At 42.7% G+C, this 16,568-nt stretch overlaps 5 protein-coding genes and 1 long non-coding RNA gene across 29 annotated transcripts in view; 3 read left to right on the top strand and 3 right to left on the bottom strand.

Annotated features, from left to right (window-relative positions):
• Positions 1–46: 46 nt before the first annotated feature.
• LOC110191742 (protein SHQ1 homolog) lies at positions 47–3,581 on the bottom strand. Its single transcript, XM_020962674.2, has 3 exons — positions 2,451–3,581; positions 1,973–2,357; positions 47–1,911 (listed from the first exon to the last, which is right to left on the bottom strand). Exons 1-3 carry the CDS (start codon positions 2,711–2,713, stop codon positions 742–744), a joined length of 1,818 nt encoding a protein of 605 aa, XP_020818333.2. The 5' UTR covers positions 2,714–3,581; the 3' UTR covers positions 47–741.
• Positions 3,582–4,053: 472 nt separating this feature from the next.
• On the top strand, positions 4,054–4,912 carry LOC110191737 (vasotab). Its single transcript, XM_020962667.2, has 3 exons — positions 4,054–4,167; positions 4,500–4,697; positions 4,762–4,912. Exons 1-3 carry the CDS (start codon positions 4,140–4,142, stop codon positions 4,818–4,820), a joined length of 285 nt encoding a protein of 94 aa, XP_020818326.1. The 5' UTR covers positions 4,054–4,139; the 3' UTR covers positions 4,821–4,912.
• On the bottom strand, positions 4,901–6,535 carry IscU (Iron-sulfur cluster assembly enzyme). The gene is made up of 3 exons (XM_020962665.2): positions 6,057–6,535; positions 5,328–5,857; positions 4,901–5,127 (listed from the first exon to the last, which is right to left on the bottom strand). Exons 1-2 carry the CDS (start codon positions 6,141–6,143, stop codon positions 5,480–5,482), a joined length of 465 nt encoding a protein of 154 aa, XP_020818324.1. The 5' UTR covers positions 6,144–6,535; the 3' UTR covers positions 4,901–5,127; positions 5,328–5,479.
• A 1,302-nt stretch (positions 6,536–7,837) lies between these two features.
• LOC147642767 (uncharacterized) lies at positions 7,838–8,337 on the top strand. The gene is made up of 2 exons (XR_015273055.1): positions 7,838–7,966; positions 8,261–8,337. It is a non-coding gene; the product is annotated as an uncharacterized LOC147642767 (long non-coding RNA).
• A 119-nt stretch (positions 8,338–8,456) lies between these two features.
• LOC110191735 (armadillo-like helical domain-containing protein 3) lies at positions 8,457–10,960 on the top strand. Its single transcript, XM_086838955.1, has 4 exons — positions 8,457–8,654; positions 8,721–9,174; positions 9,243–10,198; positions 10,259–10,960. Exons 1-4 carry the CDS (start codon positions 8,642–8,644, stop codon positions 10,711–10,713), a joined length of 1,878 nt encoding a protein of 625 aa, XP_086695081.1. The 5' UTR covers positions 8,457–8,641; the 3' UTR covers positions 10,714–10,960.
• Positions 10,961–11,526: 566 nt separating this feature from the next.
• Positions 11,527–16,568, bottom strand: part of pyd (zonula occludens-like protein polychaetoid) — a 98,248-nt gene continuing 93,206 nt past the window's right edge. For 15 of the 24 annotated variants that reach the window (XM_086838926.1, XM_086838927.1, XM_086838928.1 and 12 more), the window contains 2 exons: positions 13,185–15,373; positions 11,527–12,406 (listed from right to left, as the gene is read on the bottom strand). In XM_086838926.1, the coding sequence (XP_086695052.1) occupies positions 12,183–12,406; positions 13,185–15,373 (2,413 nt within the window). In that variant the 3' untranslated portion in view covers positions 11,527–12,182. The remainder of the gene's footprint in view (positions 12,407–13,184; positions 15,374–16,568) is intronic. The other 9 variants (XR_015273046.1, XR_015273047.1, XM_086838940.1 and 6 more) reach the window with 1 other exon arrangement.

The following is a 16,568-nucleotide window of genomic DNA, read 5'->3' as shown; positions in this document are numbered from 1 at the left end:
AAAATGCCCTGACACTCAGTTTTTCCGTTTCATTCAAAGTCCACAATTGAAAAAAATATACTTTATTTAAATTTTCATTTCTTTGTTTTTTGTTTTCTATTTGTTTTTGGCTTTTACCTACACTTTTCTTTGTACAACATTAACTATTTTCTCGTCGTGGGTGACTGGCGACCAAAAATGTTAGCTTTCGGTTTCGGTTATTTTTACACTTTCATTTCCACTTTATTTAATTTAATTCTTTCTTTCTCTTTTTATTTGTTTTCTTTGCTTGCAGCACCAACAATATAGATATCTATATAATAATAGATACATGTATATACAAAATGCACAACTAGATTTCGCTTTTCTGAATTCAAAATTCAATGTTTCGAACACTAAATGCTAAAGTTCTGATTTACTCGTGTATGTGTAATTATAATCGAAGTTATTGTAGATCAAAGAGGAAAAAATATTGAAATATCTTTTCGCATTTGGCGTGAACAAATCTTTGAGTTTGTTTCTCATTAAGAAGTTATTGTACAAGTTAGATTTAAGTAAATTATTCGGTGTAAATTTACATCTTTTTCTTGATTATCTTGTTTGTTTTTGTTTTGTTTTTTAGTATTTTGTTTTTTTTTTTTTTTTAATGGTAAAAGTAATCACTGTTTAGCCTCCGTTCTTTGACATTAAGTTGGTTGTGTTGCTTTTTTGATTTAGGCAAGGCAGGAGCAGGACTTGCCGGACTCGGGGCGTTTGGGTTGCTTATTTGGTGCTTGTGGTGCTGATGCTGGCGGCGGTCTCACTGTTGCTGCACTGCTCGATGACGCTGTTCCCCTCCGCCTCACTGCTGGTAGTGGACGAGTTGCTATCATCGTCGTCGTCGTCGTCATCTGCCCCGTCCTCGTCCTCGTCTTCGTCCTCGTCGTCGTCCTCTTCATCCTCCTCGTCATCCTCGTAAACAATTTCATTCTCGATCAGGCGCATGTCCATGTCAGTGCTGTCGAAGGAGTCTGTTATGACACTATCATCATCAGTCGTTGTTTCATCCTCCTGCCCCGATGCGTCAGTCTCTAGATCCGTCTCATCATCGACATGGCCCGGCTGCTGCGGAGAGGATCCTTCGCTGCCTGTCTCAATGCGCATCTCCTGCATCAGCTCTCTAAACAGCTCAGTCTCTATATCGCTAATTCCCAGTCCCAAATGTCTTTTGTTAACATCCATCAGCACGTTCTTAAGGTTGCGGGCAAGGAGTCGCAGGTGCTCTTCACTGCAGGCATTTGGACTGGTTACATACCGGATATAGTCCTCCAAGTATAAGGTATTGAAGCTATCACGAGTGGGTTCTCCGACGGCAAACTGCTGGTGCGTGAGAAGGAGCTGGTTGATCAACCAGTTGCGGCCACCCTTCAAGACTTCAATGGCATCCCGCACGCAGTGACGGCCCAGCTCGAAGTTGCGATACAGCGGATAGGTGATCACACGTCGCAGAAAGGCCACTAGCACGTCCCTGTAATTATCAAACTGCTCGAAGTAGCAGTATAACGGGCACAAGATGCTGCGCGTCCAGCCCGACTCGCACGTTGGCTCGTTGTTGGTCGTTCTTACATCGTAGCATATGGCCAACAGGATGCTGATAAGTCCACAGTCGATCTCGGTCTGTCGCAGGCTGTCGAAAGGCTGTTGTTGCTCAGACCCCTGCTGCCGGCTAATGTTGTGCAGGAGATGCGCCTGCTCCTGCGTCATGGAAGTCTCAAATATTTTGGGCTTGTAGCGCAGAGGATTCTGGTGGCCGGACGGAACCTGTAACTCCACAAAGTTCATTTTGTACTGCTCGCGCGAAAAACGCTTCATCTCGTCCACCAGGCGCTCCTGGCGTCGCTGGATGGGACTGGTGCGCTGCGGCTCGGCTACGCGACAGGTGGCCCTGTCCAGCTGCGGAAAAACATTTGCATTAAGTATACTAGGAACTGAACACACAAACACTGTAGCTTACCTCACTGGTGTTTAGCGGATTGCTGTATTTGCTGGCGAAACCATAGCCGAAGTGGTTTGTTAGCTTATAAATGCGCTCGTGGCCGTCGAGCTGCAATTGGCACTGATCGGTGATGCGTTTGAGTTTCCATTCCTGGACCATCGGCTCTTTGTCCGACATCCGGGCGCTACTGACATCGGCCAGAGTTGGCATATGGAGGAATGCGGCGATGTACTCCTTGCGCACGCTCTTTGGCTTGGCCGTATCGCCGCCGCCTGTTCCCTGCTGGGTGCCCGCTGTGACAGGCAGGCAGCGCAGACAGATCTTGTAGTGATTCTCTGTCGTGTTGTACTTTATCGTCAGCGTCTTCAGCTCACGCAAGTCAAAGGAGCGGCGGCTGTGGAATCTATTGCAAGGGGAAGTATGTTGTGTGAAATGCGTTTGGATATCGCTGAAGTTTCGCTCGTGTGGGAGTGCCCAACTGGAGGCAGTGACTCACTTGTATAGCTTGACGTCTGCGTAAAAGTACAGATCGTGTGCGTCCACGAATATATCGCAGTTTCTTATGCGATCCACATGCAGAGCCTCTGCTCCTGACCCCTCTCCAGGCCCCTTGTCATAACTCTCTGCTCCAGAGGAAGAGGAAGCAGCAGCTGTTGTTGGCTGGGACGATTTTAATGGCTGATCCCGGGCAGGCGGGCGAGGGATAAATAAGGTGCAAGCGTTCTCCAGATAACTGTGCGTAATCTGTCCATTCAACATCTTACAAATTTATTACGTGCTTTCGATTCTGCTAACTACTGCTTTTAAGTGTAATTTTATTTATTTTAATGACCAGTGTGACCGTATGCTCGAAACTAAAAAAGTCACAGCCAGGTCGCATCGATGTGTTTGTCAAGTAAGCACCGGGGAAAACTATTTGGAATTTGGAAAAATTCTAGTACAGGGTATTAAAATTTTAGTCAGAAGCTTAAAACTTAGTGAAGGAGTCATTTCCGACCCTATAAATCATATATATTCTTGATCAGCATCAACTGCCGATCTAATCATATCTGGTCAAAAAATAAATTTTCGAAATTTTTTCAAAATTTTATAAGGGGTTACATCGTTAAAATATTCAAAAATTGGCAAAAATGTTAATTTGTCTAAATTATAAATTGAGAATGGAGATTTATTAATCTAACAAAAACTAACACAGATTAGCTTTCCGAATTGAAATTAATGAATTTTTGGCTTAGTTATGTCATTTGTATACTTTAATTTGACTAATTATTAAATAAAAATACATCTATACACTAAAAAAAAAAGCTGGAAAGACTAAGGGGACAAATTTAAAAATGACCAATTTAAATTAAAATTACCAAGACACATTTGATGTGAAGATACATCACGTTTTCTTTAAAGACACGTTTGCAATGTAAGGTTGACATTAAATTGGACCAATTAAAGTCTGTCACTTCCCGCTTTGGGAAAATATTTTAATTATAATGGTTTACGTTTAAATTGAATTCAACCAGTCAACGCCTTTTCAATTTTATGATTGTCATAGGTAGCAGTTGCATCACTACACACAGAAAATTTTACGATATAATGTCACATCTGAGCTTACCTACACAACTATTTAACAAAAAAAAAAGGAACATATACCTCTTAAAGTATATTATAGTTTGCATTGGCCGATTCGTCAGGATGTGAACGGGGAGGGATTCCCCCTAAGCGGATAAACAAAATAATATAAAGGGAACCGCTTCCAACCGGTGACACGCGTCACTCAAACACCGCCCATGCTCAGATCCAGCCTGATCAAACCCCATTATCTATCCAAATTGCTGTCCGTTAGAGGCTGTACTGGTGCTTCATCATTATCATCTCGTTGACCCACCATTGTCATCCCGCTGATACCCATATAAACAAGTGCACTTTATGTTTACTTGGATGTTTTTAATACACTTTCATCCGTGATTGTGTGTAGGTTGAGGTGAGTGATACGATTCCTATCCACATATATATTCCGTATAGTGTATCTGTGCTGGTTTTCTATTGTTCATGAGCCGGGCTTCGAGCTCTCCCGTATATAAAGGTGATCAATCTCGCAGTCTAAAATTCAGTTCAGTTCTAACGCGACTCGAAGCCGGTTTTTTGCTTTTTTTCATTTTTGAATTCGTGGAAATTTTGATTGCTATTCAAAATGCGTTTCGCTCTGTTTGGTTTTCTAGGTAAATACCCTTTCAGGTTTTAGCACCTACAAAATACAAGCAAAATAGAACAAAAGGGTGTATTTTATAGATTAGAGTTCACAGAGAACGAACAAAAGTTGATTGAATTTGTTAAAATCAAAATAAAGTATATAAAGAAGTAAAATAATTATAAATAATAAATTATCCTTATTTTAATATCATCAGATAGATTCTACACGGTTTTAAAGTTGTCATTTTGAATGATCTCATTGTCATACATACGTAATTAATTATTATTCCTAAACAATATTTGAATTATCATTTAAATGCTCCAAGCATTAACAATTTCATAAAATCTCAACGTTTTCCAGCCTTGTGCTTGTTGGCCTTTGTGCTAGCGTCTCCAGCAAAGGACAACAAGAAACCGGCAGCAAATGCATGCCAGAAAGACTGTGGGGAAGTATACGAGCCGGTCTGTGCCAGAGCCAAAAACAGCAGCAAGGAGCGACTCATCACCTTTGGCAGCCCGTGTGTGATGGCCAACTACAACTGCCAGCATGCCGACGATCGTGAGTTTTTTTTAATATTTATTATACAATTTTATTTAATGTTATATAAATTCTTGCATTGCAGCATTCGAGCAGAAGGCCAAGGGCGAGTGCGGTGGCGGAGTAAGTGTTCGCCTCTCTTAAGAACGAGAGATCAGACCGTATAAGCTTATATTCATTATTGAACATCTTCCACAAAATGGCCCAATAAAATATTCACATGGTTTTTATTCCAACGGGAACGTTTTATTTATTTTTTCGATGAAGGAAGCTTATAGTTTGCATAACAGAACAGATAATTTAATTTCGCTCTTGGGACTAGGTATCTCCCCTTTAAAATACACACACGTGGACATGCATTCGCACTAGATCAGTTCCAACTATCCGTTTCAGTTTAAATCAATGTCGTATCCTATGTACTCGCTATGCACTTATAAATCACGCGGTCAATCTGAAAAGGAAATCAATTAATAATCAGTTCATAAAGATGCTTGAAGCTCCCGTGAAATGGGTTGAAAGAAACCTAATAATAGTAAATGAATTACAAACTAAGCTTAAGGCTTCAATTAACATATTATTTCACCTGTAAGGTAACAATAAATATAGTTTCTTTGACCCAGCACTCACTATGTTCACAGCCCATTTACTCACCACTCACAGAGCTCTAGCGAATAATCGCATACTACGACTTGATGCCAAGTGTTCTATAGTATATGGTATTGTATTGTATTGTGTAGATTATAGTTTTTTATTAGTCGCTCCACCACATTCACAGGTTCCGATTTCACACACAAACACATCGCTTAGTTAGCCTTCTTCTGCTGCTGCTTGACCTTGTAATCTGCCAGAGCGGCCTTGATGGCGTCCTCGGCCAGCATCGAGCAGTGCAGCTTCACGGGCGGCAGACGCAGCTCCTTGGCAATGTCCGTGTTCTTTAGCTTGCCCGCCTCATCGATGGACTTTCCTTTGACCCACTCGGTGGCCAGAGAACTGCTGGCGATAGCCGAGCCGCAACCAAAGGTCTTAAACTTGGCGTCTACGATCTTGCCATTCTCGTCCACTTTAATCTGCAGTTTCATCACATCGCCGCAGGCGGGAGCTCCAACCAGTCCAGTGCCCACTGTGGCATCCTTCTTGTCTAGCGATCCTACGTTGCGCGGGTTTTCGTAGTGTTCAACGACCTGTCAACGACAGAAAGAATAACAACAAAAGGCGGTAAGTCATGGGAGATTCCTTATCTGCCTTATCGCTTTGCGTGCTGCCTGAAACGCTGTCTATGAAAGCGACAACAAAGTGGGGTCTTAAAAATGCAGTATACGGCTTCTAGATATTACGAAAGAGATATCCGCGCGGCAATCGGAAATCGGACGAAATACTCACATTCTCATGGTATAGAGCCACCGGCACGCTCTGCACACGCTTCAGCTGCGAGCGCAGCAGTCGGGATGAGTTGCGGACCAACGACATATTCAGTTGCTAATTGTACTTTAAATAAATCAATACAGCTTGTTGGGTATTGTTGTGAAATTCGAAGCGAAAGGAAAACAAGAACTACTGCGCGTTTGGCAACAGCTGACTGAAAATAACAGTGTGGCTGCGTTTTGAGTTGATATAAATCCTAAACGTATCGATAGGTTCCATCTAACCAGAAAATGTCCAATTGCTGCCCATGTGGCATTGGCACATTTTTAAGTCTCGAGCGAATTTGTTTGAGAGCGATTTTCAGAGAAAAATCCATTTGCTGATCGCACAATTTTTCAATGCTGCCAGAATCTACATTAAAAACACCGATATCGATAAGAAACTATCGATAGTTTATCAGTGCGTTACCTGGATGGTGCTATCGTTGGTTTCCCAGCTCTGGGTTAAATATTTGTCGAATTCATTTTACCAACTTTGTTTCGTTTTGATCAGACTTTGAGTTCCTAAAGTGACTATATAAATAAACCGATAGCGATAAAAAACTATGGAGAGTGGCAGTGAGATGGTGCTATCGTTAGTTTCCCAGCTCTAGGTAAAATATTTGTCGAATTCATTTTGCCAACATTGTTTTGTTTCGAGCAGACTTTGAGTTTCTAACGTATATACCAATTAACAGATTCTGTCAACGTCCCAATCATGAGCGCTCGGAAACGAAGCGGCAGAGTCTCCACCAGCCGCCCAAGGTTAGATTTCACGAATTAATTCCTAAATTTAATTGTTATTTTAATTTGTTTGGCATTTTGTGTGACCAGCTGCTTTTAAAAGAAATCCCTTTTCTGATCGCACAATTTTCAATGCTGCCAGACTATACCACTTTGAAAACAGCGATAGCGATAAGAAACTATCGATAGTGTCTGAGTGCGATACCTTGGTGATGCTATCGTTAGTTTCCCAGATCTAGGTTAAATATTTGTCCAATTCATATTGCCAACTTGTTTTTTTGTTTTGAGCAGACATTTGGTTTTTAAAATGAATATATCAATAATCCAATACTGTAAACATCCCAATCATGAGCGCTCGGAAACGAAGTGGAAGAAGCTAAACCAGCTGCCCAAGGTTAGATTTCACGAATTAATTCCTAAATTTAATTGTTAATTTAATTTGTTTGGCATTTTGTGTGACCAGCTGCTTTTAAGAGAAAAATCTATGCTGATCGCACAATTTTCAATGCTGCCAGACTCCACCTCTTTAAAAACAGCGATAGCGATAAGAAACTATCGATAGTGTCTGAGTGCGATACCTTGGTAATGCTATCGTTAGTTTCCCAGATCTAGGTTAAATATTTGTCCAATTCATACTGCCAACTTTTTGATTTGAGCAGACATTTGGTTTTTAAAATGAATATATCAATAATCCAATACTGTAAACATCCCAATCATGAGCGCTCGGAAACGAAGTGGAAGAAGCTCCACCAGCTGCCCAACCTTAGATTTCACGAATTAATTCCTAAATTTAATTGTTAATTTAATTTGTTTGGCATTTTGTGTGACCAGCTGCTTTTAAGAGAAAAATCTATGCTGATCGCACAATTTTCAATGCTTCCAGACTCCACCTCTTTAAAAACAGCGATAGCGATAAGAAACTATCGATAGTGTCTGAGTGCGATACCTAGATGATGCTATCGTTAGTTTCCCAGCTCTAAGTTAAATAGGTGTTCAGTAACTAAAGTTCAGTTCATCTTGCCAACATTTTGAACAGACTTTTGGTTTCTAAAGTGAATATATCAATAATCCAATACTGTAAACATCCCAATCATGACCACTCAGGAACGGAACGGCAGAGGCTCCAACAAGTGGCCCAACGAAAAGGTATGTGTGTGAGCCCACGCGGTGTTACATTTCATTTTTTTTTTGCCTAAATATAACTGTTGATTGAATTTATATATTATTTTGTGTGACCAGTCCCTTTAAAGAGAAACATCCATATGCTTATCGCACAATTTTTCAATGCTGCCAGGTTCTACTTGAAAATACCGATATCGATAAGAAACTATCGATAGTGGCACAGTGCGATACCTGGATGGTGCTATCGTTAGTTTCCCAGCTCTAGGTTAAATATTTGCCCAATTCATTTTGCCAACTTTCTTGTTTTATTTTGAGCAGACTATGAGTTTTTGAAGTAAATATATAAATAAACCAATACTGTCATAACGCAATCATGACCTCACGGAAGCGAAGCGGCAGCGGCTCCACAAAGCGACCAAAGGAGAAGGTGTGTTTGTGAGCACATGCGGTGCTAAATTTCACGATTTTTTTTTTACCGAAATTGAATTGTTAATTGGATTTTTATGGCAGGTTGTCTACATATACGAGCTCCTGTGTCGCGGCGAGGACCCCAGCAGCGAGAGCCCGGAGTTCTGGAACGAGTTTTTTCTACTGCAGCCGAATTTTGAGGTTCTGGAAAACGAAATTGGGAAGCTTAACAACGAACAGCTGCAGGTGGTCAAGCCGAATCTGAACACACTCTTCCAGAGATGCATCGAAATGCTGGACACGGGTATATCAGATGATCGCAGTATATATGTACCAAAATCCACCTATATTCTCTAATTTCCCCCAGAAGATCATCCCAAGCGCCTATGCAACAGCCTGCAGACTCTGTGCTCTCTCTTCTACGGGATCTTCAAAAAATCCAACTCTGACCCCTCGATAAACATCCTCAATGAAATTTTTGGCCATGAAAAAATGGACGAGTGGCTGAAGCTTCTGATGCAGTACTGCAATCGCATTTTGCTAGGCGATGTCCCGGAGAATGCCCGTTTTATGTGCCTGAAACTGCTGCAAGTCTTGGTCACGGGAACAGACAACGTCAACCAGAACTCGCTCTTCGAGCATCTGATGATGCACAGTATGTTCGACGCCTTCGTCCGGCTCCTTAGCGATCCCACGTTCCGCACCCAGCATGGCCATGACATTGTCATCCTACTGACCATCTTAGTGAACTACCGCAAGCACGAGGCGACCAATCCATACGTAGTGCAGCTCTCCATACTGGCGGATGAGCTGGCTCTGAATGGGTAAGTAGGTGCTGACGTCTGTATTGTAGATAGCTCGCAACGATAATAAAACTTTATCATAATTCTAGCTACGGGCAAATGATATCGCAGTCACTCATCGACTTCTGTCGCCAGTACATCCAGAGCCTCAACAATGTGCAGTCCTCCTCCTGGTTCTCCTCTCTCTCGAATATCGTGGGAAACATGTTTGTGTCGGACGAGGGATGTGAACGGGTGCAGCAGATCAAGGCCAACAATGGACTCCTCCTGGCCCTGTATGAAGCTGTGCATCTGAACAGGAACTTTATTACTACTTTGGCACACACGCAGGCTGAGTCCAGTGCTCCACCATCACCCAGTAACACCTTGAGCTTGGCTCAACCCGTTCCAGACCTATCCAATGCCCCGATTATCGACATCACGCAGTACCCGACGAATTTGTTGGTGGCAGTTTTTCAGTACTGCTCCATTGTGATGCAGGACAATAAGAACGAGTCAAGCATTGCGAACCTGAAGCTGTGCTTCCTCATCCTCACCTGCATTTCGGAGGATCAGTATGCCAACTCGATGATGCACGACAGCAACCTCACATTCAAGGTGATGCTACATCGGGCGCAGATGCGACATCGCAAATTAAATGTGGATCGAGTCGGCAAGTCGCAGCCGTTGGCTGCCACTCTGCTGGACCTCCTGGTGGAGTTCATAGTCTCCCATTTGATGAAAAAGTTTCCCATGGAACTGTATCTGCTGTGCATCGGTGTTATTCATCGGATTCTGTGCTACCAGAAACGCTGTCGCGTGCGCCTCAATTACCCGTGGAAGGAGCTCTGGTCAGCGCTAATTGGGCTGCTCCGTTTCTTAGTGAACCAGGAGCAGACCCTGGTTAAGAAGTGCAACATCTTTCACCTGTCGCTTCAAGTGGTTAATATATTTAACCTGTTCATCACGTACGGCGACACATTTCTGGCCACGACGAATAGCTACGATGAGCTCTACTACGAGTTAAACCGCGAAGAGAAGGTCTTTACGGAAATTCATGCAATGGGTAAGAAAAATAGACTTGAAAATCTTAAAAAACTTTAATTTTTCTCTATTTGATCTATAGTACTTCGCTATACAACGATGCCCGAGTGCGAGTACAAGGACGATGTGATCAAGCTGCTGAACGCTTTGGTAAATATCCTGGCCATCGTTAAGCATTTCCAGAACAAGATTAAGGAGTGGCTGGCCGAGCAAGGCTTATCCACACCCACAGAGGATCAAATACTCGATGTGGTGCGAAAAAACTATGATCTAACCCTGAAGCTGCAGGATTCCCTGGATCAGTACGAGCGTTATGCAGAGACGCCGCTGCATACCAACTTCTTCAAGCTGATGGTACGCGATGTAGTCAACGATACGCGCAAGCACATATACGGATATGTGAAGGAGGCTGTATCGGTTATACCAGATCAGGAGGTGCTCCTCACCGCCTCGATTACCTCCGGCTCGGTGGGAACACCAGGACCAGCACCAGCAGCAGCAGCAGTGACTACTCTAACAGCTACGCCGGCCACATAGGGAATTGACCTCAACAGACTATTGTCAGACTGTTTAATTGTTTCCTTTGCTTAGTTATATTCTTGTATTTTAATTAATCAAATCTCTAGAAGCGTACACTCGATGTAATCTGTAAGATTTAAAGTGCTTTGCGAGCCTTTGTTAGCTTCCATAGTGAAGCAATGGACATGGAAACATGCATGTATATTCTGTGCAAGTTTTTTTTACATACGTATACAACAAATAAATATCGTGTATATAAAACAAACAGGTGCCGCCAAAATTGAATGAAAATTCAAATTATTCGTTCGGCAGCCCAGACCCGGAGCAACTGAACTGAAAATTTGAATTTAAATTCAAATGCCCGCCGTATCAGTTAACCGCACAATTTGAATTTGAATTTGAATTACCGATCAGATGGCGCCACGTAAGTAATCGATAAATTCCCGCCATATAAGGTTGACAAACTAGCTATTTTCTAGCTAGATTAAAAGCTCTGCTACAATATAGCTAAAGGGACAACTCTATTTTTACCTCCTGCACTAAAATTAATCCACCTTCTGCTGTTTCTGTTCGCCTGGTATTTCAGATCCAGAAATTGGCAATTTTAACCAAATCGAAGCCTTGTTTTCGACAGCAACAACAACAACTATTTTACAACAACAACAACAAACAACTTTTTTACAACAACAACAACAAAAATTTTTACAACTTTTTTTTTTACAACAACAACAAATTTTTTACAACAACAAACAACTATTTTACAAGAACAACAAATTGAAATTTACAACAACAACAAACAAAATTAAAACAACATTAAAATAATGTATACTATGTGTGTATTAATTTTCTCTTTTATTAAATCCCAAGCTTGCCACATGTGTATATTTATTTAATACAAAAATGCGTATAAATAGTTGTATATTAGGGGTTTTCTGGTTATACAGGCGCTTTTATAGATTTTAAAGATATCGCTACGATTTATGTAGATGTTAATGATGTATGTTTAACTTTTGCTTGCAATATTTGCAAGCAATTAACAATTTGAATGCAATTGTAATAGTTCATGGGTCGAAACAATATGCGAACAGCTTAGTAAATGTCAAATCATTTAAAATGTGTTAAAATAATGTAAATATATCGAATAGAATAATTGGTTGCATTAAAATATACAGAATGATTTTTAAAGAAACTTATATCATAGTCTCGCTTTTTACAAATATCCTTAGCATTCGATTCATAGGTTTCTAGGTCAATAATATACGTAGTTCAAAGGCAGAGCCAAACGATCACTCAAAGGCACAATCAACAGACAATATTGGATTAAATTAATTATTAATTAAGCAATAAGCAATGCCTAGTTTCTCTATCGGTCTTGGTTGAGTTCGGTTCGCTTGCCCTGGAATTGCGGCCTTAAAATAATATTATGGATCTATTTACAATTGCGTTTATCGTTCGAGCTTATGTTTATGGATGAGCGGTGCTGCTGATTAGAAGTGGTCCACCTTCACGGATACCGTGTGGGCGGCCGCGTTGCTGGGCAGATCAATGTTGTCCCATTCGGTGTGCAGGTTCTTCTCGCTGTCGGTCGCCTTGAGGGCCAGTCCCAGCGACGCAGTCCGTCCGGCGCAGTGCGGTATGTTGAGTGTAACCGGCACCAGGAACTCAAGGCCCTGCGGGCCGCACATCACCAGCGGTGATAGCATTGTCTCACCTGCGATTGCAAATAGTAAATAATAATTAGTCATCAGATTGATAATAAACATAAATGGGCTGTATTTAAATGCAATTTGCGTTTGTGTTTAATAGAGTGTGTGTGTGTATAAAATAAAGGTATATAGAAAGTGTAAGTGGGTACAGACAAATAAAAAATATATACAGGGATGCCAAAAAAAAACGCTGTAAATTCAACCATTTTTTAAATTTAAATTGCTTTTCGGTCTGCAAATATTTTAATGCATAGTGAAAGGCACAATAAATTCTCATTGTAAATGAATAGCGATTTCTATGGATGCCCAGTTCAGTGTTGTTTTAAGAATGAACAGAACAATAAGATAGTTTCTTTACATATAGAAAAAGAAGTCTAATAATTCAAATATTTTTACAGCAATAATAAATAAAATAAATTAGAAAATATTCCTAAAATATAAAATATAATTAGAGAAATTGTGTAAAATGACAGAAATGTTAATAAAATATAATTAAAATGAATATGGAGTTTCATGCATGAAGCAAACACATTGAGATTAGTAAAAATCAAAGACTACTTGGGATTAATAAGACTAACTAAGGCAAAAACACATCCACCACCACATTGTAAAAATAATACGCATATCATTAAACAAAATAACGCTGCAATCCAAATCAAAATCAGAGACGGAAGACACGTGTGTGTGGGTTTAGTTTCTTGCAAGAGGCTTGTGGAAGTGACTGTGTGTTGTTTTATTTTTTGGTGGATGGATACTATACGGAGTTGTTTTAGTTAGACCAACCATTTTCCATGTCCAACGGGGGACCACCGACCGCCTGTCCCATTCGCGGATCGCTGACGGTGAAGTAGATCTCCTGCCGCACTCCGGCCGGAATGGCGCCAGGTGGGATTTGCAGGGAAACGTTCCACATCTTATCCGCCAGCGTGCCACCGTTCGAGTCGAAAACTCCCCGCGAAGTGCTGGGCTCACGGGGCAATGTGGGGAAGGGCCCATTGGCCGGGGGAGCATTCTGGGCATTCACGGGTCCGGCGATGGGCAGGGACATGCTGCTGCTGAACGGTGTGCTGGTGGCATTGGGAGGACCCACTGGCAGGCTGGCCTGCGAAGTGTATTGCGTTTCGATGGAGGTGCAACTGTCGCCGATGGGGGAACTGGGAGGCGGAGCCGTTCGCTTCAGGATATTCGAGATGTGGAAGGGTGCTCTGCCGGAACGAGGAGTTGGAGGCTGAACAGGAGCCGGTGGTGGCGCCAGTGGAGAGACCTGATCCGCTGCCTCGAAGACATCGTCATTCGAAACATTCTGCGTTTCACTGGACTGTAGCATTCCCTCGTTGTGCTGATTGTTCTCAATGGCCGTAACTTGCTCTGTTTGCTCCGTTGAGGTTTCGGCTGGATCCTCATCATCTACCTCATCCTGAACTAGCGGTGCCCTCGCTGGATTCTCAATGACCGTATCCGACGACTTTTGCAGATCCGAACGACTGAGCGTTGAATCCTCGATCTGCTCCTCCGGCTGAGCATTGATCTCCACCTGAATCTGCTCGGTCTTGCCCTCTTTTTCCTTCTTCTCGTCGGTCTCGTTCTCGCGGGACTGAAGGATACTCTCCTCACGGGACTCATAGATGGGCGCCGGGCGTCCCATGTCCCGTTTGGAAACATATATTGGCTCCGCCATGCTGTCCAGAGCTTCCCGCCTCGTCTGGTATATCTGATCCCTTAGCTGGGCTCTCGTCTTCAGAGCTCCCTCCTTGGCCTCCCTTCGGCTCTGATAGATGGCCTCCGGATTGGAGGCCTCCGACTGGCTGCTGCTACTCTGCGGGCTGAACTCCCTTTCCATGTCGCGCTTGCCCTGGCTAATCCTCTCCTGCATTTCACGCTTCGACTGGTACAGGTGGTTTCTCTGCATCTCCCGTTGCATTTCACGGCGGGATTGGTAGAGCGGTTCCTCTTCCGCCTGCTCATTGGCAGCTCCCGGATAGAATCGCCGGCGGGTCATCACCTCGGAATTGGGAGCCCTGCGCTGGTCGGGCAGCATGTAGGCCCCATTGCGCGTCTGGTAGATCTCCTGGGGATCGTGCTCGTAGCCGGGACTGACCATGGGTCTCCTAGGCGGTCCACCTTGGTTTCCTGGCCGATCCGCCGTGGTGGTGCTGTGGCGGCGCACAATCCTCCTTCCATTCCGACCGCCTCCAGCAGCCGCTGCAGCTGCCTCCGCCTGCCGCCGTTCGAGATCGATGCAAGCTCGGTTCGCATAGAGATCGTACTGATCGTATCCATATCCATTGTCCTGGGGATGCGGCATTCGTGGCGCAGTGTTGCCTATATTGCCATAGATATCCTCACCCTCCAGGTTCTGGTAGGTGCTATTCATCATCTCCTGCTGATGCTGCTGGTGCGGCGGATAGTGACCACCGCCGCCGCCGCCGCCGCCGCCTCGCTGGTAGTACACATCCTGTGGATGGGGTGGCATCATGCCATGCGAGCGCTCCTCGAAACCAGCCGGATAGGTGGGATACTCATCCGGATAGTAGGGCCTCTGGACACCACGCTCCAGCATTGATTGCTGGCGCCGCAGTCCCTTGGGCTTTCGTTCCGGCTCCACCATGCTGTTCATCCGCCTCAGGGGCCGAGTGCTCTTAATCAAAGCATTCTTGAGGGCGGCCAGCGGGCTCTTCAGCACCGATTTCTTCTTTTTGTGCGGCGGCAGTGGCGGAGGCGCCACCTCCATCCCATGCTCATCATAATACTGATGGTATTCCTGTGCAGCATATTGCTGACGGGGCTGGCTGTGACCCCTGGCGGTGCCGTAGTGGCCATAATAGTTGGGATCTTGGGCGGCAGGTGGCCGCTCGTGGGGATAACGCGGTGCCGAGCGGGATCGGTGCATGTGGTGTCCTTGGGCAGGATGATTGGAGGGCGGCGGCATGGCATAGTAGTCGTCGTATCGCTCATCGTACGGCTCCATCTCGCTAAAGGGTTTTATATGTGATTCGGAATTTGTGTACGTGGGTTAGCAAGGGGTCTGAATCTGTAATCTGCTTTTTTTCAGGGATCTGAACTCCAAGGAGTTGAAGAGGTTTGAAGCATAGCTTCTGCTTTTTTTAAACAATCGAGAGATGGTTTAAAGATCAAGATAGGGGAATCAAAAAAACTTGTTATTAAAAGGATCTATTTAGTAATTTGCAGGTAAGATCCCTCTCAAGTTGTTCCTCTTTGATCTTTAAACTCAGAATATTTACTATAACCTTGTCTCGAAAACGCAATTTATTCCTGCAAAACATTCGCTAAAGACACACAAGCGCATATTTTTAAAAAACTATGTAGATATTCTCTATGAGATACTTTGCAAATTAACCAAAACATTAGAGAGAAGTAAATACCAATTACCATTAAGTATTTTGTTGTTAGTCATTATTAATTGCTGTTGAATTTACCCAAAACCGTAGTTAGATTCAAGTTGAACTTTCAAATACCCGATAAGTGTATTGAGAGTAAAGTTATGGTAAAAGGATCAGCCGAAAGCCTGATCATGAAACGTATAAATAGTAGTACAAGTTTGAGTTCCAGAGTAGAGAAATGTGGATATACGAATATCTGTCTGTACTTTATAGTTAAATGGCAAGTAGAAGTTAACCCGAAAAATGTTTTATTTTCGTCTTGATTTCTTTTATGTGCGTGAGGCGCTCAACTTTATACAATTTGTGTTCTCTTTTTGGAGAGACATTTTGTTAAGCTTTATTGTTTTTTGGTTAATAATTTTGGTTATTGCAAAATACAATAATAATTATTTAAATTATGTAATATATGCGATTGGTTTTCGTTGTTGTGCGTTTTTCGTGAAGATTTTGCATCGAATAATTTGTAATGACCAGCAACCGTATGAAAGTATGAAAAGATTGGCATAATGATTGATTGATTGACTGATTGTTTGGCTGACTGATTGACTGAATGTTTGGCCGATTATTGTAAGTTATAAAAATGGCATTTAACAAGAATATAAAACATTTTTCGTTAACACAAATGTTGAAAATTGAGAGAGAGAAGGGATCAAGAAGATTTCTTTATGTTTGTATTTTTTGTGTGTGTTTTCTCTTTTATATTTTTCTATTTGTTTGGGAGGAAGACCTCCTCTTGGCGGGGCAATGGATCTATCAGAGGATTGGA

This window comes from Drosophila serrata, unplaced genomic scaffold, assembly GCF_035046125.1.
Source record: "Drosophila serrata isolate PLE 108 unplaced genomic scaffold, ASM3504612v1 contig_360, whole genome shotgun sequence".
NCBI classification, from domain to species: Eukaryota; Metazoa; Arthropoda; class Insecta; order Diptera; family Drosophilidae; genus Drosophila; species Drosophila serrata.
This window is presented reverse-complemented; position numbering and strand designations above follow the sequence as displayed.